The sequence below is a fragment of the Trichomycterus rosablanca genome, chromosome 20 (genome assembly GCF_030014385.1).
Source record: "Trichomycterus rosablanca isolate fTriRos1 chromosome 20, fTriRos1.hap1, whole genome shotgun sequence".
Lineage (NCBI taxonomy): Eukaryota > Metazoa > Chordata > Actinopteri > Siluriformes > Trichomycteridae > Trichomycterus > Trichomycterus rosablanca.
Window position 1 is genome coordinate 12,100,153 of NC_086007.1, and position 26,545 is coordinate 12,126,697.

At 40.8% G+C, this 26,545-nt stretch overlaps 1 protein-coding gene across 1 annotated transcript in view; it reads left to right on the top strand.

Moving 5' to 3' along the window:
• ece2b (endothelin converting enzyme 2b) overlaps positions 1 to 26,545 on the top strand; it is a 68,357-nt gene that overhangs the window by 32,214 nt on the left and 9,598 nt on the right. The window contains exons 2-8 of the mRNA XM_063016351.1: positions 7,691 to 7,777; positions 10,924 to 11,068; positions 11,587 to 11,802; positions 19,319 to 19,443; positions 21,693 to 21,839; positions 22,899 to 22,961; positions 23,237 to 23,425. Of these exons, the coding sequence (XP_062872421.1) occupies positions 7,691 to 7,777; positions 10,924 to 11,068; positions 11,587 to 11,802; positions 19,319 to 19,443; positions 21,693 to 21,839; positions 22,899 to 22,961; positions 23,237 to 23,425 (972 nt within the window). The remainder of the gene's footprint in view (positions 1 to 7,690; positions 7,778 to 10,923; positions 11,069 to 11,586; positions 11,803 to 19,318; positions 19,444 to 21,692; positions 21,840 to 22,898; positions 22,962 to 23,236; positions 23,426 to 26,545) is intronic.

A 26,545-nucleotide genomic window follows, 5' to 3' on the forward strand; every position in this document is an offset into this window, starting at 1 on the left:
TTCAGGCTTGTTAGCAAATTTAACCGTTTTTGGTACACAGAAGGAGATGTTAGTCGACATGCTAGTGTATTGTGCCACCCCATCCCATTGGTTTGAATGGCATGAGGCTAACTGTGTTAGCTTAGTTAGCGAAAACTGATGGAATCGCTTTTTAAATAGCGTTTTTCGAATAACATGCCTTATAAGTCAATGGCTTAATAGAATCCTGTGTAGGCAGTAAGACAGCAAGGCAGCTCACTAGGTTTTCGAACACACCCATTGACTAGAGTATTTGTACCAAGTGTAAAAATGACCTTCAAGTCATGGTTTTTGGAAACCCCTCCATACCCAGCTGTATTTAAACACCAGCACAGATATAAAAATCAAATCCAATTCATTTGCTAAAATCCAAGAATGCTTAAGTTATGAGAATCAAAGCTTACTATTGAGATCCAAGAGTGTCTGGTAACCAGTTCCATCAGTTCATACTGATGCGTGAAGATAAGGAAACATTTTATATAAAAGGAAAAGAGAATAAGGTCAGGGGAAGAAGTACAGACGAGGGACATGAGATTTGCTTATTTGCTTCTGCTTTTATGTGGAGTAATTTGCTGTTTGTTGGCCTTCAATAAATGTAGTGAATGTTTGTGGGTGTTTCTGAGAATCCCTCTCTGCAGAAATATTTACTAAACAGGAACCGATTATTGAGTCACACACCAGCTTTCTCCCACGAGAGACACAGGAAGGGGGTCGGAAAAACATAAAAGAAGCAGAGAGAGAAATAAACAAAGATTCTGAAGTGCCGAAAGGAACTGAAAATGCAAGGAAAAGCGTCATCAGGAGTAAAGAGCTTTGCAAAAAATTTGCAGAAACAGTTTTTTTTTTAAGTGACATTGACAGTGGATGTGATGGTCAGCAGTTGATAGATTGCGCAGCTTTTCATTGGCTCTGCTCCCAGAAGTAAATTTTCTCTTTAAATCCTTTCACGTAGAGCTGAAATTGTCAAACAAAACCGGCCAAAGATAAATAGTGACATAAAAAATAAGCAAATGAGAAACAGAAAGGAAGTCTGGCAGATGGCAGATATGATTTAAGTTCATTTCCACAAGAATTGTTTCTGAAAGACATAATTTTTATAAAATATTTATTTTATAAAATATTTATTTAGCATAAAAAAACTCATACTTTTATTGTTACACAGTTGAAGTTTATAACAACTCATAAGAGACATATGCCGTGGCAGTCATGTAATTAAAATGACCTTTGCAACTGATCTTTTTTCTGGGACTAAAGGGGCAGCACGGTTGCTCAGTGGGTGGCACTGTCACCTCACAGCAAGAAGGTCCTGGGTTTGATCCCCAGGTAAAGCGATCCGGGTTCTTTCTGTGTGGAGTTTGCATATTCCTCCCATGTCTGTATGCGTTTCCTCCGGGATCTTTGGTTTCCCACAGTCCAATGACGTGCAAGTAAGGTGAATTGGAGTTACTTGTGAAATTGTGAATTGTGAAATTGTCCGTGACTGTGTTTGACATTAACCAAAGTGTGTAAAACATGATGTTTAATTCTGGGACTAAATGAGTGGAACTAAGACATTTATTTTTTTAAGTTTCCGCAGTTTTAAAATTCTAAATAGGACAAAAAATACAACCACCACACTTTACAGTGGGTACAGTGTTGCTTGGTATATCTGACCTTTTTTTTTTTTCCAAACATACTTGATCTTTCATCTGACCTCACTTATTCGACCATGTGGTCACTTCAGTTAAGTGTTTAGGTCCCAGTTTCAGATGGCAGCCCTTTAGCCCATGGTCATTTAAAACTAGCTTGATTATGGACAGTGACATTTGTATTCCAGTGGCTTTCAGTTTACAGTACACATTTAACAGTTCTTAACTATGTTTTTCAGTATATGGTGACCATATGAGACCACTGTTCTATGTAATTTACATTTATGGACAATTGTTCTTCTACCTACATACTGGGACGGCACGGTGGCTAATTGGGTAGGTTTTCATTCTCCAATCCTACTTCTAGTCATTGTGACCAAATAACTTGATTTTTAATCTGACCTTACTTATTTACTCATGTTGTCACTTTATTTTAAACAGCATTGCTATAGGTTATACATTTGTACCTGATAGCATATGAGTAAGCACTCGGAAATTACATTGTCTATCAGGAGTGCAACATTGTGGATACTGGTGGCAATGATATCTGTCTCCTTAGCACGTCTAGGTTGGTCTGTTTCCACAGAGAGAGGAGGGGAGTGTCTTTTTAGGAAGTGTGCTTTATCTGTTCTGCTCATATTTCAGTGGCTAGAGAGTGGGAGCACTGACTTTGTCTGGACCTCATTCGTTTCACTACAACTTGGCTTGTTCTGAAGTAACAAGGCTGCAAGTACACTTCTGCTTTTATTATTAGGTGTAGCTTTACTGGAACTGACTGAAGTGTGTGACTGGTAAGTTAGAAAAGATTCATGGGTGTTAGGGGGGCTATATTATTCTGTTTCGTGTTGCAAGTGTGTATGTTTAAGGTCAGTTTTGTTACTGTAAGTGTAAACTTAGCATGACAAATCTCTTTAAAGAAATAAAGTTGTGTAAGACTGTAAATGTTTGAATGATGTTCATCCGCTTGTATTTGACGATCTTTGTTAGTCATCAGTCTTATACACTGTGTGGGAGAACTAGTATGTAAACACACACACGCACACAAATATAAATACACACTATACACTATACAAACATCTGTCCAGTTTTGTTGGACATCCCAAGTTGCTTCTTTCTTAAAGGAAAGGTTTTTTTTTATTTATTATTTTTTTTATTTTTATTATCATATATATTTTTTTAATTTTTTTATTTTTTATTAAAATTTTTACCCCTTTTTCTCCCCTTTTAGCGCATCCAATTGTTCAATTAGCATCGTGCTTCCTCTCTGTCTATGCCGAACCCTGCCCTGACGGAGGTGATTGAAGCTAACCCGTATCCCCTCCGAAACACGAGCAGCAGCCAGATGCATCTTTGCCACCCACACATTGACGAGTTTGGCGCCACCTAGCGTTGCATGCGGAGAGACACACCCTAATGGCACCCTCTCCCATCTCTGTGTAAGCGCCTCCAATCAGCTGGCAGAGAACGCAATCGCATTCTGACAGAGAGAGACCCACATCAGGTTCTTTGTCCCACCCCCCACATGAGCAACCGGCCAATCGTTGCTCATATAGCCACTCAGCTTCGAACCGGTAAAGCAAAGCTGGATTCGATACCACGCTCTCAGAATCCAGCTCTGGTTGCAGCGCGTTTCTTTTTACCGCTGCGCCACCTGAGCGGCAAAGGAAAGGTTTTATACAAGATTTCAAGGTGTGCCTGTGTGAATTTGTGCCAGTGGATTTAAAAAAACAGTTGTAAGGTCATGCAAAGTGGACGCACACACACACGTGTGTACAGTTCAGAGCTGGTCTTTGTAGGTTGGAACAGATTTTGTGAAAGCAAGGTGTCAAATTGCATGTGTGGATTTTTGGTCTGTTGGTTTTGTGTTTAGGCTAGCAAGTGTATAAATAAGGAATGCTTTAGTGATGCCATTCTTTTTGACTTTAGATAAAATAACAGATTGAAAAGTGGTTAATCTGCACCTCAGGTCAGAAATTCTGCAATGTCTGTGTATATTGACGAAACAGTTTCCAAGCAGTTTGCTTGTTTCAACTTTGACCCAACCTAAAAAAAAAGAATCAATGTATCTTCTTTCATAATCACCTTGAGCTTCCTCATCAAACTAGCGATGTTCTAATATTTTTTTTATTGCTAATTTGATCGTTTAAATAATAAATGTGTTTTATATAAGTGTGCAGGTTGCTTGCTGTGCAGAGAACACAGGAAGCATCAGTCATGCAAAATGTTAACTCATTTTTCATTTGAATTATGTATACACATGAATAGTGAACATCAAAGCTTAATTAGCATGACCTTACTTTTAAATTTAGAGAGAACCTGCTGTGTTTTTGTGTCCTTTTTAAAACACTGTCTCAATACATGCTGTTTCACTTTTGTTTACTCTGCCATGGCCACTATCTCAGACTGTCTCACTATCTATCTGTCTGTCTGTCTATCAATCTATCTATCTGTCTATCTATATATCTATATCCATCCATCCATCCATCCATCCATCCATCCATCCATCAGCACTTTTGCCTCACAGCAAGAAGGTCCTGGGTTCGATCCCCGGGTGGGGCGGTCCGGGTCCTTTCTGTGCGGAGTTTGCATGTGCTCCCCGTGTTCACTCCCACATTCCAAAAACATGCCACCAGGCTAATTTGAAACACTGAATTGTTCTATAGATACCTAGCCGCTGGATGCACAGACCAGTGCATTGCAGTGCCGGTCCCAAACCCAGATAAAATAGGGAGGGTTGTGTCAGGAAGGGCATCCGGCGTAAAAATTGTGCCAATTCGAGGCGGATCATGATCTGCCGAGAGCCGACCCCGCAGCCGAACGGGACAAAGGCCAAGGAAAAGAAGAAGATCTGTGTTATATCTGTGTTAGTCTGTCTCTATCTGCCTGTCTTTCTATCTATCTGTCTGCCTATGTATCTGGCTGTCTGTCTATCTGTCTATGTATCCATATGTCTGTCTATCTGTCAAGCATCAGTCTCAGGCATTAGTGAGCTTAGTATTTAAAAGTTTTAATTGCCTTTTTTACGATGTAAGATCTGTACAGTGCTAAAGAATAGGAAAACGGACTAAGTACCAAAAGTAAAGTGACATTTGTAAAAATTAGGGATGATCCGATCAAGGCATTTTTTAATTGATCGGAATCGGCTTTACTAAACCCGATCTTAATCCCGATCTTTTGTGTTACGTCAGCATGTCCGCTGTGTGGAAATACTTTAAATTGAAAAGTAAAACAAGTCCAACAGTGAAGTGTAACGTCTGCAGTGTGAGCGTTTCACGAGGCGGTGGTAGCAGAGCTACGTTCATTACTGTAGAATTTTACTGTTTATTTGGTGTGTGAGTCAAGGATCACACCGGTTTACGAAACAACGTAGTGAATGCACTCGTTTAATAAAGAAATAAATGCACAGTATATTCACATATTGTCGGGAGCAGAACACTTTATTAACTTCTTCTGTTACGGTACCGAATAGCCGACAGTTGAGTCAAGCACGCTATTTCATGTTCTATGGAAAGCCTAAAGGGTCAAAACACACTCACGTACAAACGTCCATCAAACCATTGTCACAATACAAGCACTTTAAGAACTGGCTTTCCTTCATAACAAAAGAGCCTTTCCATTTTATTTTGGTATTCAGGTTTTACTGTAATGCTTTTAAGTAACTTTTTTTCTTATATTCAAGTTAAGCTGCTTTCTGTTCATTTTTAGTGTATCACTGCATTAAACATTTGTTTTCTTTGAATGTAAAGTTTAAAGTAAAACTAATTATCTCACTCATTTTGATTGATTTTGTAAAAATACAAAAACATTAAGCAATAGCTTGGATGCAGCATTTTTCCCTTCAGCACTGCAGAGCTATTTAGTTGTTAAACATATACAGTGGATTAATTTGAATAATTGTAATGTACTTGAAGTGTGCACTGTGTGAACAGTATTATCCAGTTCTTATCTAGACAATGTCTAGAAAATACAAGTATCGGTTTGAGAATCGGTATCGGATCGGGATCAAAATTAATAATCGGGATCGGTATCGGGAACAAAAAAACGTGATCGGGACATCCCTAGTAAAAATACAGTGTATCACATAAGTGAGTACACCCCTTACATTTCTGCAAATATTTTATTATATCTTTTCATGGGACAACACTATAGAAATAAAACTTGGATATAACTTAGAGTAGTCAGTGTACAACTTGTATAGCAGTGTAGATTTACTGTCTTCTGAAAATAACTCAACACACAGCCATTAATGTCTAAATGGCTGGCAACATAAGTGAGTACACCCCACAGTGAACATGTCCAAATTGTGCCCAAAGTGTCAATATTTTGTGTGACCACCATTATTATCCAGCACTGCCTTAACCCTCCTGGGCATGGAATTCACCAGAGCTGCACAGGTTGCTACTGGAATCCTCTTCCACCCCTCCATGATGACATCACGGAGCTGGTGGATGTTAGACACCTTGAACTCCTCCACCTTCCACTTGAGGATGCGCCACAGGTGCTCAATTGGGTTTAGTCCATCACCTTTACCTTCAGCTTCCTCAGCAAGGCAGTTGTCATCTTGGAGGTTGTGTTTGGGGTCGTTATCCTGTTGGAAAACTGCCATGAGGCCCAGTTTTCGAAGGGAGGGGATCATGCTCTGTTTCAGAATGTCACAGTACATGTTGGAATTCATGTTTCCCTCAATGAACTGCAGCTCCCCAGTGCCAGCAACACTCATGCAGCCCAAGACCATGATGCTACCACCACCATGCTTGACTGTAGGCAAGATACAGTTGTCTTGGTACTTCTCACCAGGGCGCCGCCACACATGCTGGACACCATCTGAGCCAAACAAGTTTATCTTGGTCTCGTCAGACCACAGGGCATTCCAGTAATCCATGTTCTTGGATTGCTTGTCTTCAGCAAACTGTTTGCGGGCTTTCTTGTGCGTCAGCTTCCTTCTGGGATGACGACCATGCAGACCGAGTTGATGCAGTGTGCGGCGTATGGTCTGAGCACTGACAGGCTGACCTCCCACGTCTTCAACCTCTGCAGCAATGCTGGCAGCACTCATGTGTCTATTTTTTACAGCCAACCTCTGGATATGACGCCGAACACGTGGACTCAACTTCTTTGGTCGACCCTGGCGAAGCCTGTTCCGAGTGGAACCTGTCCTGGAAAACCGCTGTATGACCTTGGCCACCATGCCGTAGCTCAGTTTCAGGGTGTTAGCAATCTTCTTATAGCCCAGGCCATCTTTGTGGAGAGCAACAATTCTATTTCTCACATCCTCAGAGAGTTCTTTGCCATGAGGTGCCATGTTGAATATCCAGTGGCCAGTATGACAGAATTGTACCCAAAACACCAAATTTAACAGCCCTGCTCCCCATTTACACCTGGGACCTTGACACATGACACCAGGGAGGGACAACGACACATTTGGGCACAATTTGGACATGTTCACTGTGGGGTGTACTCACTTATGTTGCCAGCTATTTAGACATTAATGGCTGTGTGTTGAGTTATTTTCAGAAGACAGTAAATCTACACTGCTATACAAGCTGTACACTGACTACTCTAAGTTATATCCAAGTTTCATGTCTATAGTGTTGTCCCATGAAAAGATATAATGAAATATTTGCAGAAATGTGAGGGGTGTACTCACTTTTGTGATACACTGTACCTCTCTCATTCTTTGTGCAGTAAAAATGCCTTTCAGTTTTCGATTTGGGTCCACAGCAGTGTTGCTAAGTGAACAATACAATTTTCGAGTGTTTCCTGCTGTTCAGTAATTGCTTGGGCCAGTTTCAAATAAATATTGCAAATGTGAGCTCTGCATTATCCATGGCTTAGATAAAAAAAAAAAGATATTTAGTGCATGTAAATTAACACCAGACGAAATCTCAGATGTCTTCTAATTTATGTTTAAAGAATAAACTGAAAGTTCTGTCCTTCAAGAGTATTCAACTGATATGATGCTGCATGACTCTGATTCTTCCTATTGTCAGTTTACTTAAAGGTTGATGATCAAATGATGACCAAAACTGTGCATCTCTCTACAGATGTCTAACTACAAGCGTGCAACTTTTGAGGAGGAGGAGGGGACGGACATTCCAGCCGATGGAACCGTCTCTCCTGACAGCGTAGAGGTCAGTAAGAGGTCTGGGGTCATCCAGAAAATCACAAAAGTTAACAGTGTCATGTCTCATACAGAATCTGAGGTGGGAACTTTACTCCTAGTCCTAGTTAGTTCTAGTTAACCTTTTCTTCAACAGTCAGTGGACTGATGGACCTTTTTCTGTATAGTTCTACTTTATTGGGATATAAGCCCCCACTTGCTCATTCTGTGGATCAAAAACTTTAATAAAACACATTTTCCATTCATGCCAACAGATTGACACCATCAGAACCAACAGCTACAGGGAAATTTTCACCTCAGTACCCTCCCACTTACACTTACAAACACCATATAAAGAAAAGATAAAGAAAAAACAACTAAAACTCTATACCCACATTGTTACATAATCACTATAACCACTATACAGATTGTTAAGAAAGCAAATTGACCCACCACTTTGACTTTTAAAGACTACTAGTTAGTCATGATGATAGCCAAACCAGCTGACATGGCGTTAAGAATTAAACAACAACAACAACAACAACAACCATGGAAGCCACTCAGATTCTTGTGCAGTCACTTGTAATCTCACGGCTGGATTACTGCAACTCCCTCCTGGCAGGTGCTCCTATGTCCACTATTAAACCCTCACAACTTATTCAAAATGCAGCTGCTCACCTGGTTTTTAACCAACCTAAACACTGCCACATCACCCCACTGCTGCGTTCTCTTCACTGGCTTCCTGTAGCTGCACGCATTTAGTTTAAAACACTGATGCTCGCCTACAAAGCCAAAAGTGGACCAGCCCCAAGTTACCTTCGAGGTCTAATTAAACCCCACTCTGTACCACGCAACCTCCGAGCCACTAGTCTCGCTCGACTTGATCCTCCACCCAGAACTCGAGGATGACAAGCATCAAGACTCTTCTCTGTACTGGCACCCAGGTGGTGGAACGAACTTCCCTTGTCTGTCCGAACATCTGAGTTGCTTGCTGTCTTCATCACCTCTTTACTAAACACTCAAGCTGACATTTACTTTTCTGCAAAAACAAAACAAAACAGGGTTTCAGCGGATTTGTATTCTTGGACTGTTGTCTACTTAAACTTGCGTAAGATAATGTTTACTATGGAAGCTCTTCTGTAAGTCGCTCTGGATAAGAAGATATACTTTATTTGTCAAATATACATATACAGATGTACAGTACAATGAAATTCTTTCTTCGCATATCCCAACTTGTTTGGAAGCTGGGGTCAGAGCGCAGGATCAGCCATTGTATGGCGCCCCTGGAGCAGACAGGGTTAAGGACCTTGCTCAAGGACCCAACAGTGGCTGCATAGCAGAGCCTGGATTTGAACCGCCAATCTTTCGGTTGATAGCCCAAAGATCTACCCACTAGGCTACCACTGTCCCTAAGTAAGATAAAGAGTGTCTGCTAAATGCTAAAAATGTAAATGTAAACAACCTCAACAAAGTAAATGATAGGTCAACTTACAACTACAACTGCATCTTTTAAGGGCCTTTGGTAGCAAGCATGGTAGCATAATAAACATAATACCAGTCTAATATGTTTGGGAATCAGAACACAGACTACTGACTAACATGTCACAAGGTTTATTTAGTGTTAATTTCCACTTCTGCAAAAAACACCTATAAATAATTCTGTATAAAAGAAGGAACAATAGTTAACACAAACCACATGTCGTGAACTGAAGATACCTGAGAAATATTGTTGCAAAGATTTATAGCAAGATTTGATCCTAAGCTAAACAGAGTAATAATTTACCCCTCCCAGAGTCTTCTGAGCAAGGTCATAATCACCTTTGGTTTTGGAATGAAACCATGAGCAGCTTGAGCATCCTGGGTTTAATAAACTGGTGTTGAAATTTAAAATTAACCTTGTCTTTTAGTTGCTCATAAAGTACATGCTCTAATTGTTTGTATGTAATTTCATATTTTATTTTTATTTAACATCTATCTATCTATCTATCTATCTATCTATCTATCTATCTATCTATCTATCTATCTATCTATCTATCTATCTATCTATCTATCTATCTATCTATCTATCTATCTATCTATCTATCTATCAACACTTGTCTGTTTGTCTGTCTATCTGGCTTTCTATCTATCTGTCAATCTTTCTGTCTGTCTGTCTGTCTGTCTGTCTGTCTGTCTGTCTGTCTGTCTATCTATCTATCTATCTGCCTATCTGTCTGCCTATCTGTCTGTCTACCTACCTGTCTGCATCTGTCTGTCTCTGTCCATCTGTCTGTATGTCTGTCTGTCTCACGTGTCTGCTGCAGGCACTGCCAATTACGCTCGCTAAATAGCGCCCAGCCGACCGGTGGCAACACCGAGTTTTGAACCGAGGAGTTCAGGGTGCCGACAGACATTAATTTAATGAAGTATTAGGTATGCGACAGGCGGCGTGGTGTGTAGCGCTGTCACCTCACAGCAAAAGGTGAAATCAAGAAAGTTTTGATTCCCTGGAAGTTTGATACCCCAGATGGGTGGCCAGGGTTCTTTCTGTGTGGAGTTTTCATGTTCTCAGAATCTGCCGTGGAACGTGGCAACTGAGTTTCTGCCTCACAAACCTGTAGAATTTCACATTAATGTTCAGCATTCACACATTTTCAGGTAGCATATATTGCGACTACATCACACATAAGAATGACATACCAGTAGTAAAGCATGTTGTAGGGACATGAGTCAGGAAGGTTATTTTTTTACTACCATCCAGTAAAGTAGTGTATTTAATGTTAGATGCACATTCAGGCTGGTGTCTTGTTCCCTTTTTTCTATTTTTTTTATACTTTTCCACCCAATTTTTTTTTTCCCAGTCTGGTTGCATTCAATCACCCGATTCGTATTTTGGCACTGATGGACGAGCCAGTTATTGTTTGAATAGATGCCAGGCTGAGATTTGAACCGGAGTTCGAAATATCAGTTCTGGTGTGCCACCTGATCCCCACTTATGGTGTATTCCTACCATCACTCTGTGTTTCGAGTGATGCTTCAGACCCACCGTTACCCTAATTAGCAGCGTAATAACAACATACATACATGTCCTTATGAAATGTCCATGGTTCCTATTTGCATCTTGAAACATAAGCTTCTTTATTTTGTAAATAACACTTAATAGCATACTTATTGCTTACTGTAGTATTTGTTTCGCAGGTGGGTTTTCGGAAAGGTGGGATCCAGCTGTTCGGTGGATTGGGACGGAGGACTCAGTTGGAGATGGTGCTAGCTGCTCTGCTCATTGCATCTCTATTAGCACTGTTTGCATGTGTCATTACTTTGGGAGTTCATTTCAACAGAGGTGAGCCAATTACATATACAGTGTACAGAATACAGCTGAGAGGTGTGTAAAGTGTGTAAGCATGTAAATTTGGGTAATGAAAAACATTAATACATTTTATAACTGTTAAAGTTATTTTATCCCAGCAATTATCACCTGTTCATAGTGGTACTAAAACTATTACTGTTTTAAAATATATAGTAGGGCTGGCACCAATAAGAAACTCGGTATTGGTATCTGTCTGATGTTGGCCCAAATCACTGGATCGGATATCGGAAGGAAGAAAACATGTAATCCGATCCGATACTGTTGCGTAATGTAAATAACACTTAATGTAAATAAGGCCATTGTTTGTGTGTAAAGCAAATAACGCACGGAGATACGTTCCAACAGAGTGCCTTTTATTTTCATAAGGTTCTTGCTAATTATTAATTTGTTCTTAAAATTTTGTAATTGTAGGACTGTTTGTACTTCATAAATATGAAATGTGTTCATTACAGTGAAGTGTAGTTAATACGACTTGTGTTCCTTTTACACAGATCCATCATGTGGTCTGTGTCTGACAGAGGCATGTGTCACAGTATCTAGCAAGATAGTCGAGGCTCTAGACCGCACGGTCGACCCCTGTCAAGATTTCTACCAGTATGCATGTGGTGGTTGGATCCGCAAAAACCCACTTCCTGATGGACGCTCACGCTGGAGCACCTTTAACAGCATCTGGGATCAGAATCAGGCCATGCTTAAACATCTGCTAGGTAAAATATCTTAAATAATAAAATTGCATTCTGCATTTAAAATGCAGTAAATGTTAAAGTATGTACAGTAGACCCTTGAGTTACGAACAGTTTACTATACGAACATTTCAGGTTACGAACGATCTTTTTCAACTTTACGAACCGAACTGATTACGAACCGACATTCTTGAAACACGTGACATCACGAACAAGTTGACTCCGACCGTCTCTCTCTCTCTCTCTCTCTCTCTCTCTCTCTGTATATATATATACAGTGTATCACAAAAGTGAGTACACCCCTCACATTTCTGCAGATATTTAAGTATATCTTTTCATGGGACAACACTGACAAAATGACACTTTGACACAATGAAAAGTAGTCTGTGTGCAGCTTATATAACAGTGTAAATTTATTCTTCCCTTAAAATAACTCAATATACAGCCATTAATGTCTAAACCACCGGCAACAAAAGTGAGTACACCCCTAAGAGACTACACCCCTAAATGTCCAAATTGAGCACTGCTTGTCATTTTCCCTGCAAAATGTCATGTGACTCGTTAGTGTTACTAGGTCTCAGGTGTGCATAGGGAGCAGGTGTGTTCAATTTAGTAGTACAGCTCTCACACTCTCTCATACTGGTCACTGAAAGTTCCAACATGGCACCTCATGGCAAAGAACTCTCTGAGGATCTTAAAAGACGAATTGTTGCGCTACATGAAGATGGCCAAGGCTACAAGAAGATTGCCAACACCCTGAAACTGAGCTGCAGCACAGTGGCCAAGATCATCCAGTGTTTTAAAAGAGCAGGGTCCACTCAGAACAGACCTCGCGTTGGTCGTCCAAAGAAGCTGAGTGCACGTGCTCAGCGTCACATCCAACTGCTGTCTTTGAAAGATAGCCGCAGGAGTGCTGTCAGCATTGCTGCAGAGATTGAAAAGGTGGGGGGTCAGCCTGTCAGTGCTCAGACCATACGCCGCACACTACATCAAACTGGTCTGCATGGCTGTCACCCCAGAAGGAAGCCTCTTCTGAAGTCTCTACACAAGAAAGCCCGCAAACAGTTTGCTGAAGACATGTCAACAAAGGACATGGATTACTGGAACCATGTCCTATGGTCTGATGAGACCAAGATTAATTTGTTTGGTTCAGATGGTCTCAAGCATGTGTGGCGGCAATCAGGTGAGGAGTACAAAGATAAGTGTGTCATGCCTACAGTCAAGCATGGTGGTGGGAATGCCATGGTCTGGGGCTGCATGAGTGCAGCAGGTGTTGGGGAGTTACATTTCATTGATGGACACATGAACTCCAATATGTACTGTGAAATACTGAAGCAGAGCATGATCCCCTCCCTCCGGAAACTGGGTCGCAGGGCAGTGTTCCAGCATGATAATGACCCCAAACACACCTCTAAGACGACCACTGCTTTATTGAAGAGGCTGAGGGTAAAGGTGATGGACTGGCCAAGCATGTCTCCAGACCTAAACCCAATAGAACATCTTTGGGGCATCCTCAAGCGGAAGGTGGAGGAGCGCAAAGTCTCGAATATCCGCCAGCTCCGTGATGTCGTCATGGAGGAGCGGAAAAGCATTCCAGTGGCAACCTGTGAAGCTCTGGTAAACTCCATGCCCAGGAGAGTTAAGGCAGTTCTGGGAAATAATGGGGCCACACAAAATATTGACACTTCAGGAACTTTCACTAAGGGGTGTACTCACTTTTGTTGCCGGTGGTTTAGACATTAATGGCTGTATATTGAGTTATTTTGAGGGAAGAATAAATTGACACTGTTATATAAGCTGCACACAGACTACTTTTCATTGTGTCAAAGTGTCATTTTGTCAGTGTTGTCCCATGAAAAGATATACTTAAATATCTGCAGAAATGTGAGGGGTGTACTCACTTTTGTGATACACTGTATATATATATATACAGTACAGGCCAAAAGTTTGGACACACCTTCTCATTCCTGTGGTTTCTCTTAATTTTTTTAAATTTTCTACATTGTAGATTAATACTAAAGACATCCAAACTATGAAGGAACACATATGGAATTATGTAGTAAACAAAAAAGTGTTAAACAAACCAGAATATGTTTTATATTTTAGATTCTTCAAAGTAGCCATCTTTTGCTTTAATGACAGATTTGCACACTCTTTGAAATTTTCTCAACCAGCTTTATTAGGTTTCCACCTGGAATGGTTTTCAATGAATGTTTGTGCCTTGTCTAGAGTGAATTTTTGGAATTTGTTGCTTTTTTAATGTGTTTGAGACCATCAGTTGGGTTGTGCAGAGGTAGAGTTGGTAAAATATAAAACATATTCTGGTTTGTTTAACACTTTTTGGTTCACTACATAATTCTTCATAGTTTGGATGTCTTCAGTATTAATCTACAATGTAGAAAATAAAAATAATCAAGAAAAAACATTGAAGAGAAGGTGTGTCCAAACTTTTGGCTGGTGTGTCCAAACTTTTGGCCTGTACTGTATATATATATATATATATATATATATATATATATATATATATATATATATATATACCTGTAAATATATAAAAGAGCTGCAGAGAAAGCGTTGTTGTGTTGTATAATTACTCCTGCTGCAGTAGCTGTCACTGTCCCCTCTGTCTGATACACAGTGAGTGAGAGAGAAGAAGGAAGTCCACTGAGTAAAGTATTCTTTCTTTCGTGCAATTACACCTACAAAATACAACACTTAAAATAAAGAAGGAAATAATAGAGAAATATGAGAGTTATTGTTGTTTCTGGTAGATACATTTTATAAAAAAGAAGGAAATGTATTATGGTGTATGGTACAGCACACGTACTGTACTGAATTGTGATGTGTGTTTTTTATGTACAGGACAGTACTACTGTGTATTGTTGTTTATTATTGTTTATTACAGGAATGTATATTCTATTATTTAAGATTTAAGGGAAAATGTACTTGTATTTATAACAAAAAAGACCATGTAAGACATTAGAAATGTTAGGTAAGGGGGTGGTTTGGGAGGTCTGGCACGGATTAATTGTATTTACATTATTTCTTATGGGAAAAATAGGTTTAACTAATGAACATGTTGACTTAAGAACAGCCCGTTGGAACCAATTAAATTCGTAAGTCAAGGGTCTACTGTACTAAGTACTCAGGGATGTGTGAGTGTTTTGGACACGTGCACTCTCGGTACCTTATGCTTGCTTGGAGATTAAGAAACATATGGAAGCTGATGGGCTGCGTCCATTGTCATTTTTGAACAAGCAAAAAACATGCAAATATCAGTAAAGCTGCGAGTTCAGTATTGAATTGCACTCCAGTTTGGTGCAAACCCTCATGCTCCCTTTCATCTTTGCATCTTCTCCCCTCCCCCCGGCTCATCTTCAGTTGGCTGTACCTGCTGACCGGTAATTGGCCTGCCACTGTGCGGAATTTATTAGAGGAATATTCTGCCTTCTGTCTATTAACATGATTACACAAGAGCAGAGGGAGTGAGATGAGATCTGGAAAGAACAGCTGCCGCTGGCTTCGAACATAATGTTCGTGTTCTATTCTACAAGCACATGAATTAGTGATGATTGACATGGAAAAAATACTCAAAAAACAGGTGATCAGACAGATGTGCTGGTGGGTTTAAATGTTTCCTCACTGAAAGGATGTTAGGATTCTGTTTTTCCATATAGCATATGGTGCCCATCAGTGTAATACCAGTAACAAACAGGTTTGTCTTGCTAATGTATCACAGTAAAGCAGTAGTGTGGAAAATGTTAATTAGGGGTTCTAATGTGCTGAAACCCTATAGTTTTTGTTCAGATTTTTTCTAGTTCTTCTCCTCGTCCTTCTTTTCCAATAAAACCAAACGCACAGACCAAACCGTAAGTCATACAGACATTGTACTTGGTCAACATATAGTAGTCCCTCGTACTACTTAGGTGCTCGAGCTCAGCTCGATTGGCCTGATGGTGGTTCTATAGCGTAGCCCCAAACTTTAAGGTCTATATCTCTTACCCCGTATGACGTAGAGACAAAAAATTTTTCCCCTGATTACTTGTCTCATGTCAGTGCCCTTGGCAAAGGTCATTTACATTTCTGTGATGGCAGCATTAATTCAGAAAAGTACATTGAGATCTTAGAGCATGTGACTAGAAATTTTATATTTTATTAGTTATTTGCATTAAACTCATAAGTTTCTGCTTTCTTAGTTTAATTAGCAGGGGTAGAAGAGACATTTGAAGGTTTCAGAATTCCAAAGACTGATAACACACCCACACACACACAGCCGTGTTAGTAACAAACTGACCATTCTTCTAAAATGATAAAGTTTAGTGTGGAAAGTTGACCTTGAGCTGGGTTGCTGAGCAGAGTTAGCCTGAAGAGGCAGTAAAGGGGGGTATAAATACTGTGATAGGGAAGGCAGTAGTCACCTCTCTCCTCTGTAAAGCTGTGTGAGCATTTGCATTGAGATTGGTCCTCAGCTGAGTAATAAATTGATTATTTGCTTTTATCACTATCCCGGTTGTCTGTGTCAATCTTTAAGGGTTATTTTGAATTCCCACAACAAGCAACATACAGTGGGGTCAAAAAGTATTTAGTCAGCCACTGATTGTGCAAGTTCTCCTACTTAGAAAGATGAGAGAGGTCTGTAATTTTTATCATAGGTACACTTCAGCTATGAGAGACAAAATGAGAAAAAAAAATCCAGGAAATCACATTGTAGGATTTTTAAAGAATTTATTCGTAAATTATGGTGGAAAATAAGTATTTGGTCAATAACAAACAAGCAAGATTTCTGGCTCTCACAGACCTGTAACTTCTTCTTTAAGAAGCTCTTCTTTCCTCCACTCGTTACCTGTATTAATGGCACCTGTTTGACCTCGTTATCTGTATAAAAGACACCTGTCCACAGCCTCAAACAGTCAGACTCCAAACTCAACCATGGCCAAGACCAAAGAGCTGTTGAAGGACACCAGGAAGAAAATTGTAGACCTGCACCAGGCTGGGAAGAGTGAATCTACAATAGGCAAGCAGGTTGGTGTGAATAAATCAACTGTGGGAACAATTGTAAGAAAATGGAAGACATACAAGACCATTGATAATCTCCCTTGGGGTCAAGATATCATCCCGTGGGGTCAAAATGATCATGAGAACGGTGAGCAAAAATCCCAGAATTACACGGAGGGACCTGATGAATGACCTGCAGAGAGCTGGGACCAAAGTAACAAAGGCTACCATCAGTAACACACTACACCGAGAGCGACTCAAATCCTGCAGTACCAGGCGTGTTTCCCCTGCTTAAGCCAGTACATGTCCAGGCCCGCCTGAAGTTTGCCAGAGAGCATATGGATGATCCAGAAGAGGATTGGGAGAATATCATGTGGTCAGATGAAACCAAAATGGAACTTTTTGGTAAAAACTCAACTCGTCGTGTTTGGAGGAAGAAGAAAAACCCAAGAACACCATACCTACTGTGAAGCATGGGGGTGGAAACATCATGCTTTGGGGCTGTTTTTCTGCAAAGGGGACAGGACGACTGATCCATGTTAAGGGAAGAATGAACGGGGCCATGTATCGTGAGATTTTAAGCCAAAACCTCATTCCATCAGTGAGAGCATTGAAGATGGAACGTGGCTGGGTCTTCCAGCATGACAATGATCCCAAACACACCGCTCGGGCAACGAAGGAGTGGCTCCGTAAAAAGCATTTCAAGGTCCTGGAGTGGCCTAGCCAGTCTCCAGACCTCAACCCCATAGAAAATTTGTGGAGTCCGTGTTGCCCAGCGACAGCTCCAAAACATCACTGCTCTACAGGAGATCTGCATGGAGGAATGGGCCAAAATACCAGCTACAGTGTGTGCAAACCTGGTGAAGACTTACAGGAAACGTTTGACCTCTGTCATTGCCAACAAAGGTTATGTTACAAAGTATTGAGTTGAACTTTTGTTATTGACCAAATACTTATTTTCCACCATAATTTACAAATAAATTCTTAAAAAATCCTGCAATGTGATTTCCTGGATTTTTTTTTCTCATTTTGTCTCTCATACTTGAAGTGTACCTATGATGAAAATTACAGACCTCTCTCATCTTTCTAAGTAGGAGAACCTGCACAATCAGTGGCTGACTAAATACTTTTTTGCCCCACTGTATGCTGCCTTCAAGATGTCATATTTCCATGGACGTCCATGCATTTTTTAACAAGACAATGCAAAACCACATGCTGCATACATTACAGAGGCATGGCGGCAGAAGAAGGGGGTACGGGTACTGGACTGGCCTGCCTGCAGTCCTGACATGTCCCCATGACAGACCCTGGCTTTTGGACTCGTTGCTGATGACAGTCTGGATGGTCCTTTTCGTCTTTGATCCGGAGCACACGGTGTCCATTTTTTTCCAAAAAAGACATGAAATGCTCATTCATCTGACCACAATACACGTTTCCACTGTGTGGTGATTAATGATTGCTCACTAAGCCTTCTTTTTCTGCACAGTGTTTTGTCTTGTTGGGAACCAATCAAGGATTATTAGTTGTCCTGGAGGAAAACAGCAGGCAGTCCCATGACCCTTTGCTCTAACCACAGAGCTGCCTCTCCGTCATGCTGTTATGCTTGTGTACCTCAGAGATGAATCCCACTGGGTCACTGAGCTCTCTCTCTCTCTGTCTGTTATTAAAGAAAACACCAGCTTGGCCAAAAGAGACATTTATATGCTTTACTTTTACTCTAAATTAGCTGTTTTTAAATATAATTGGGGAATTTTGGAGTGATTAGCCTGCTCAAATTGCTTAGCAAGGACTTATCCATGACGTCACAAGAAATGTAAGAACATAAGAAAATCCCTGCAGTTTTGTCTAGCCTCAGCTCTAGTCAGTGACAACATAATGTAACAGAAACTAGACAAAAAGATACATTTGGATAGCAAGCGTGCTAACCAATAGAAAACTCCATGCTTAATTATCAATTGCAAAAAGTACCTTGATTGTCCACAATCTATTTAGGATAAAGTTCAAGTACGAGTAAAATAAATTTTTCCGACTCTTTTACCACTCTGGTAGCACAGCAGTATAACACGCTAACTCACCACTGGGAGTCTCAGCAGAGCCACTGACCTGGATGAGCATCCACACAAACACAGTTGTTAATTTTTGGGGTGGGAAGGTTGAACAGTGTTTATGCTTGCTGCTGCCGCTGCGATGTGTGATCTCCGGGACTGGTCTGAGCAAGTGGGGGTAGTCACACGGAGCTTAGCGTGGCTCTCCGTACGCAATACAGCTCTGTTTAGGAACCCATCATTGGCAGGTGATAAGAAGTGGCCACAGATTGGACACGTGTCGGAGGGAGCGTGTGGTGATCCAGGGGAAAAGACTAAATAGACTCTTCAATTTTTTCAATACATGTCTTACTCCTCACATGTTGATTGTCGTGAGGAGTAAGACATGTCTCTAAATGCCATGAAACCACAATAAACATATTTCTGTGTGCAGCACTGGCATAGCCAGGCCAGCTGAACAAACAAATCTCATCTGCTCATCTCATCTGTTTGTCCTCTAGAAAACGGCACCTTCAACTCAAGCAGTGAAGCGGAGAAGAAAGCTCAGTTTTACTACTTGTCATGTCTGAATGAACAGCGCATCGAGGAGCTGGGAGCCCAACCACTCATCGACCTCATTGCTAAGGTATGTTTTCTGCCCCTTTTTTTCCAAGGAATCCAGACTGACCTTGCAATGAATATACTAGCTATTGACTGGCAAGACTCATTTCATTTAGTCAGCCGTTTTTAGCCTAGTGGACTGTAAAACTGCTTCTCTTCAGTGATTTGTACTCTTCATCGGGGAGTGTTAAATAGCAGTGCACTTGTCTAATTTAAAGCTTTTTCCCCACACAGAAGCGTGTCTAGAAATATTGTGATGGTTGCTGTCACTATCCTCGCTCTCTCTTTCTCTCTCTCTGTACTGGCGGTGTAATAGTGATTGAATAACATGGCTCGGCTCTCTTTAGATATAGCATGTATTCTCAGGAGAGAGATACATTTAACTGACTTGGATTTCTGCTGTCTTCTATAACATGATTACCTTCACTCAGGTTGGTTGACAAAGGATGCAAAGAAACCCACATAACATTGCACAGACTTATAAGCAAATCCGCAAGCTATGGGTGGTTTGTCAGTGTCATCCAACAGTCTGTTTAGTCCAGTAAAATCGCAGCACATCCTGGTTTAAAGTTTTACCCGCTGTAGAATAAACAGTTTACGAAGCTGGGCTTGATAAGTAACTGAAGTGCAGAACTGATACGTCTTCTCAGTGACTCACCATAGCTAGCTTAGGAAACCCAGAAACCTTTCAGAACCTACATTTATATTCATACAATTGACTCTTCTATTCAAAACATCTGACTCTGGGTACAGTCCAAGCAGCTGGAAGGCGAGGGCCCTGCTCCAGAGCCTTTAAACTTTTGATTGGTTTGTCCAGAACCTTAACCACTATGTCTCCACAGCCCTTAGATATCTGGAGTTGTAAATCACCAGTGTATTTTTTAAAATCTATTTTATTCAAGTTTTACTTCTGTCTTACTTAATCCTTTTCTATTTATCTTGCTTTTTATGCATTTTCTCCCATTTTCTCTGCTGCTGGGGACCCTGAACGAGGGTATATTTGCCTGACACATGCTCCCTCTGACGCGTATGCAGTCCACGTTCTTATTTGTTCTTATTCTGCATTCTTATTTGCTCATACTTTGGGGGATTTGCGCATGACACCAGTCTAGCTCATGGAGAGTCATGCACTGATCTCCAGGAATATCCTGCTGTGCCACCCGGGTGCCCATTTTATTTTTCAAAGTCAAATGCTTTATGATAAATACAGTTGAAGGCATAAACTTGTGTTTGGCGAGTTGCAACTGTTATTTTTCTGTAACTGAATGATACTAACATACTACAGTACGTTCCAGGTTAAAGTACAACAGCGCAAAGCTTTTATAAAGTTTTTTTTTATGTGCTGACTTAAAAATATACATACAGGCGCTTAGGTGGCACAGCGGTAAAAACACACGCTGAACCAGAGCTGGAAACACGAATACATAATATCAAATCTCAGCTCTGACTGCCGGCTAGGCTGAGCGGCCACATGAACAATGATTGGCCTGTTGTTCAGATATGGGTGGGCTTAAGCCGGATAGGGTCTCTCTCATAACTAATGCAATTACGACCTCTGCTGACTGACGGCGCCTGCACAGAGACGGGGAAGAGAGTGCTGTCAGGGTGTGTCTCTCCGTACACAACGGTGAGCTGCACTCACTCCTCAAAGTGTATGTGATAAGATGCATACAGCATGCTGCCCACGTGTCGGAGGGGGCATGGGTTAGTTTCGTTCTCCTCAATCAGAGCAGGGATCGGCATTGTTGGAGAGGATGCAATTGGACGCGCGACAAGGGAGAAAAAGGGGAGAAAATGCATAAATAAAATAAAACAAATATGTATATACAGAAAGGCATTATTATTAATTCAGTGTTGTAGAATGCTCTGTTATTACAGCATGACCTTCTAATTCTTTGTTGGTCCTTGATTATAGTTTGCAACGTTTCTGTGCCCATGTGAAGTAAAGTAAATAGTTCGCCAATAAAGCAAAGGGACATTTTTTCTGTAATCTATGATACATTAAAAATATGGAACATGAATGACACCAGCCGAATCAGTCAACCGTATCTTATATCACCATTGACTTAATGTCTACTATGCCAAAAATAGTAGCATGTAATTATGTCCATTCAGACATATTTCCTTTTAGGACAAAAGGACAGCAGACGTTTTCTTCCATCTTTGGCAAGAGGCTTGCTTCATGTACTTTTCAATGAGCGGCAGACAAACTAGTCCTATTTATACACCTATTCATACAGAATGCTGTGCTGTTAATGCTCTGGATCTTTTCAGACTGGAGGTTGGAACATTACCGAACCCTGGGACAAGGATAACTTCATGGAGGTGCTGAAGACAGTGTCAGGTCCATACAGAGCTCAGCCATTCTTCACTGTGGGGGTCAGCGTGGACCCCAAAAACTCCAACAGCAATGTCATTCAGGTACACTTGAATCTAACCTAGTCTAAGCATGACTTACACAGGTGTTTCCACCACAACCCCACATTCCATCCCAGTGCATTACTGTAAGGAAGGTCATATTTCAATGCCCATCAGGCATAGCTGTCTAATGCCCTAGCCCACCCCATGGGGAGATCAAGCTTCCATGTAAGAGTCCCAGCAGTGCTACCAACCTGGCTAGGTGCAACAGCAACTTCTGCTGTTTGGTGGAGGTGCTGGTTCGAGCAGTGGAGGAGCAAACACAGCATAGCATGCATCTCCGAACCTTTTGTTGGCAGCATAGTGGCACGACAATGTGGCCCTAGGTTCGAACCTTGCCTTTGGTTACTGTCTGTGAGCTGTTTAACATGTTCTTCCTGTGTTCATTCTATGGTTACCACATGTGAGGTATGTATTGGTTGCTTAAAATTGTCCTTAGGTGTGAGTAAGTATGTGAACAGTTAAGTGATAGGCTGATTATGGTGTACCTCTGGTGGTGCTGGACCCACTGTAAACCAGATCAAGATAAAACACTTCCTGAAGAGGAGTAGTTAAAAACCACTGGATTGTGTTTAGCCAATTAGACAAGGGCTGTACAAATGAAAAGACTTGTGTTTCATCTAAACCAAACCCACACAGGCACGCCCGACAGCCGGAAAAAATAGCTGCCAGACATAGTTTAACGTACTGGTCATAACTTTTGTACTGGAATATCTATAATCTGTACAATGAATGAAAACAAATGTAGGTCAGTACTGAAGATAAGCCAGTGAGCATAAACAAAGGACCTATGAACAAGAAACACAACTAGGAGACTAGGCTTAAAGATGTGTGTACAGTAAACTAGACTAAGCCCAGGACAATAAAAACAAAGGGTTGTCAAAAAACAAAGTAAAAAAGGCATCACAGGTGAGAACATACTGGTGAGAGCTTATAAAAAGGCAGCAGGGAGATATAACAGGTGTATTACTCTATTGCTGTAGCTATATAAACCCCAGGTAACACGTTGAGGGTGTGTTAAATTAAACTACTTATTTTTTGTTTGTTTACCTTTGTTTCCAGGTTGACCAATCAGGGCTCTTCCTTCCATCCCGGGACTATTACCTCAATAAGACTAATGAAAAGGTAGGATTCAAATTTTTGTGGAACAATTGAAAGGACTGTACACAGATGGTTAACATTTCCATATTGCATATGCATAGTATTGGGGTGTGGGTTTACTCACAGCTGTCTATGTATAATTGCACGTTAAATACTGATGCCTGACTCATGACAGGCAGTCATCCATACAATAAAGAAGCAGTGCATGGCATAAGGTTAAAAATAGTTTTAATTAAATTATTACCAACCTGGTGGAGTAGTTCACGTTTGTTTCTCAATTTGTGTGTGTGTGTGTTTAGGTTTTGAAGGCATATCTGGACTACATGGTTGAACTGGGCTTATTACTGGGAGGAGAAAAAAACTCCACTCAGAGCCAGATGCAGCAGATTCTGGACTTTGAGACGGCGCTTGCCAATATCACTGTTCCCCAGGATGAGCGCAGGGACGAGGAGAAAATCTATCATAAAATCACCATTGCTGAGCTACAGGTGTGTGCCTGAGTAACAAACTGTAAATCAGCCTTGATAGCAACTATTGTTTATTCGTCACCCATTAAGTGCTATTTAAAATCATAATTTTCAGTAGGATATAGAATCAGACCTAGTCTTAACAGTAATGGGCAAGATACTTTGGATTGCACAGCATCTTCCGAAGATTTACTTTAAACCAGAGGTTGCATACAAACCTACTATACACCAAGTAGGACTGTTGGACAGAAGAGTAACCACACCACAGTATACAGACGGTAACTGTAACACTGTACAAATAAGTTAATACATGCCGATTGGCTATAGCAAAATTAAAGATGTTTTGTGATATTCAGTAAGTTACTTATGTGTTAAGTGTGCGTGCATAATAACACTTCTGTTCAGAGTGCGAATTATACAGTGACAAATGGGAGGGGGGGCATGGGGGGTGGATCAGCTAGTTTCTCGCCTCGTCTGCCTTCTTTTACCTCCATTATTGGTTGCATTTTCATTAAGGTTGAAGTTGCGAAAGCCAGAGAAGGCACTGTATGTTAATGTACCTGGTTGTCTAGCTTGTTTAATACACTTTATTGCTCTTTGTTTCTGAATTAGATTGTGTCAACTATACACTGATCAGCCATAACATTAAACCCACCTCCTTGTCTCCTCACTGTCTATTTTATCAGCTCCACTTACCATATAGAAGTGCTTTGTAGTGCTACAATTACTGACTGTGGTCCATCTGTTTCTCTGCATGCTTTTTTAACCTGCTTTCACCCTGTTCTTTAATGGTCAGGACCCCCACAGACTATGTATGCTTTAGGTGGTGGATCATTCTCAGCACTGCAGTGACGATGACATGGTGGTGGTGTGGTGGTGTGGTGGTGTGGTGGTGTGTTGGTGTGTGTTGTGCTGGTGTGTGTTGTGCTGGTATGAGTGGATCAGACACAGTAGCGCTGCTGGAGACACTCCTACCTAGTTGGTCCACCTTGTAGATGTAAAGTCAGAGACGATCGCTCATCTATTGCTGCTGTTTGAGTTGGTCATCTTCTAGACCTTACTCAGTGGTCACAGGACGCTGCCCACGATGCACTGTTGGCTGGATATATTTTTGGTTGGTGGACTATTCTCAGTCCAGCATTGACAGTGAGGTGTTTAAAAACTCCATCAGTGCTGCTGTGTCTTATCCACTCATACCAGCACAACACACACTAACACACCACCACCATGTCAGTGTCACTGCAGTGCTGAGAATGATCCACCACCCAAATAATACCTACTAAGTGTGGGGGTCCTGACCATTGAGGAACAGGGTGAAAGCAGGCTAAAAAAGTATGTAGAGAAACAGATGGACTACAGTCAGTAATTGTAGAAATATAGAAGTGCTTCTATATGGTAAGTCGAGCTGATAAAATGGACAGTGAGCGTAGAAGGAGGTGGTTTTAATGTTATGGCTGATCGGTGTATTTTGATAATGCTAACATCAGCTAGTTACTAAATTTAGCTTGAAGTTACAGTTTAGCCTACTAGTGAGTCCCCCCTTTCAAGTATTGATTGGGATGGCCAGATCTTTAGCCCCCACAATCCCCTGTGTGATTCGAACCTTAATAATAAATGCTTTTAGTATTATAAAGGTATAATAAACACAGCATAAAATAATATACTGAATAATTACAATTATGTAAAAGACAGTTGTGAGATAAACTGAATAATCCTGCCAGTACTAGTTTACTTTACAGTCTCTGAGTAAGTAAATATAGAGTTCTGATGTTCGTTTCAGAGTGACTTTTTCAAACCACCTTTAAACCCAAGCTTCACTGTTTACCCTGACCGGTTTCTTAGAAATAAGACATTTTGTCCTATCCACAGTTCATCATGTGCTCTTATTGTCTCCTCAGCAGATGCACTATTGTTCACACCTTCCTCTGTAATCTGCCATTATCAGTTCATTATTTGCAGGATTCATCCTCTCCATTCAGCCCGCTGCCAGCACCCTTTTCAAGGCCTGCTTGTTGTTATAGCAACGGTTGCCAAGCAACATAAAAAAAACTTTTTATGATCTGTATGAGTGAGTGAGGGAGGATGAGCGAGAGCACAGAACAGAACAGAGATGGCTCATTACGGCTACATGTCTCTGCTTCTCTGAGCGTGATCCATGAGTCGATAGCTTTAAAGGTTCCTTAATGTGATTTTTGTCTTATTGTTAACAGAACTCATCCAGTAAAACAAGGTTTTTTGAGCTGGCAGCCGTTCTGCAAAAAGCTTTGAACTTTTTGTGTTTGATGAAGGCCAGAGTGAAGAGGCTGCTTTACTGAGCACTGAGTTTCATAAATCAGCGCTTAACATTTGCCAAGGGCGTTTCACCAGACCTCATTTTTCTGAATTCATGAAATGTGATTTAGAAGCACAGTGGCTTTGTTCCTGAGCTGACATTTTAATCATTTATTTATTTATATTTTAATACATTTTAGATTTTGGCAAAAGTTTCATTAATTACTTTAAAAAGTTTGGAATATTTAATACTTTGCATAACATGCATATTATTGTTATTATTATTCTAACATTATTTATATCTAACATATTTCTCTTAGTGTAACCAATTAGTCTTCCACTGCTTAGGACACCAATCATGTCCACGGAGGGGATACTTGCCCAACACAGTCCACAGTCCACTGTCCTCTGTCCCCTTATTTGCTTATTCACTTATTTGTCTCATGAACTGAAACTCACTCACAGATTTCCACATTCCTCCACTTTTGTACAGGCTCCTCAGCCAATTACCAGGATCCTTACACAGCTTCGAAGACCCCACCTTCTTTTTTAGTCTAGTCTTATCTTACAAAGCAGACTAGTGGCCAATTTCATCTGCTGCTGGCACTGCCAATTGTTCCTGCAAGAAGGCACCCAGCTGACTGGTAGCAGAGCTGAGATTTGAACTTGGAGAGTTTAGAATCCCATTGCTAGTGCTCTAGTGGAATATCCCGCTGCCCTGCAAAACAGTTTAAGTTAAAATACATTTTGTTGATTTTTGGACTGAAAAGAAGTTAACCTGACCTTTTGTAGCACAATCTTGCAACTATAAATATATAAAACATTCCTCAAATGTATGCACGTTCCACACAAATTATTGCAGAGCGTAAA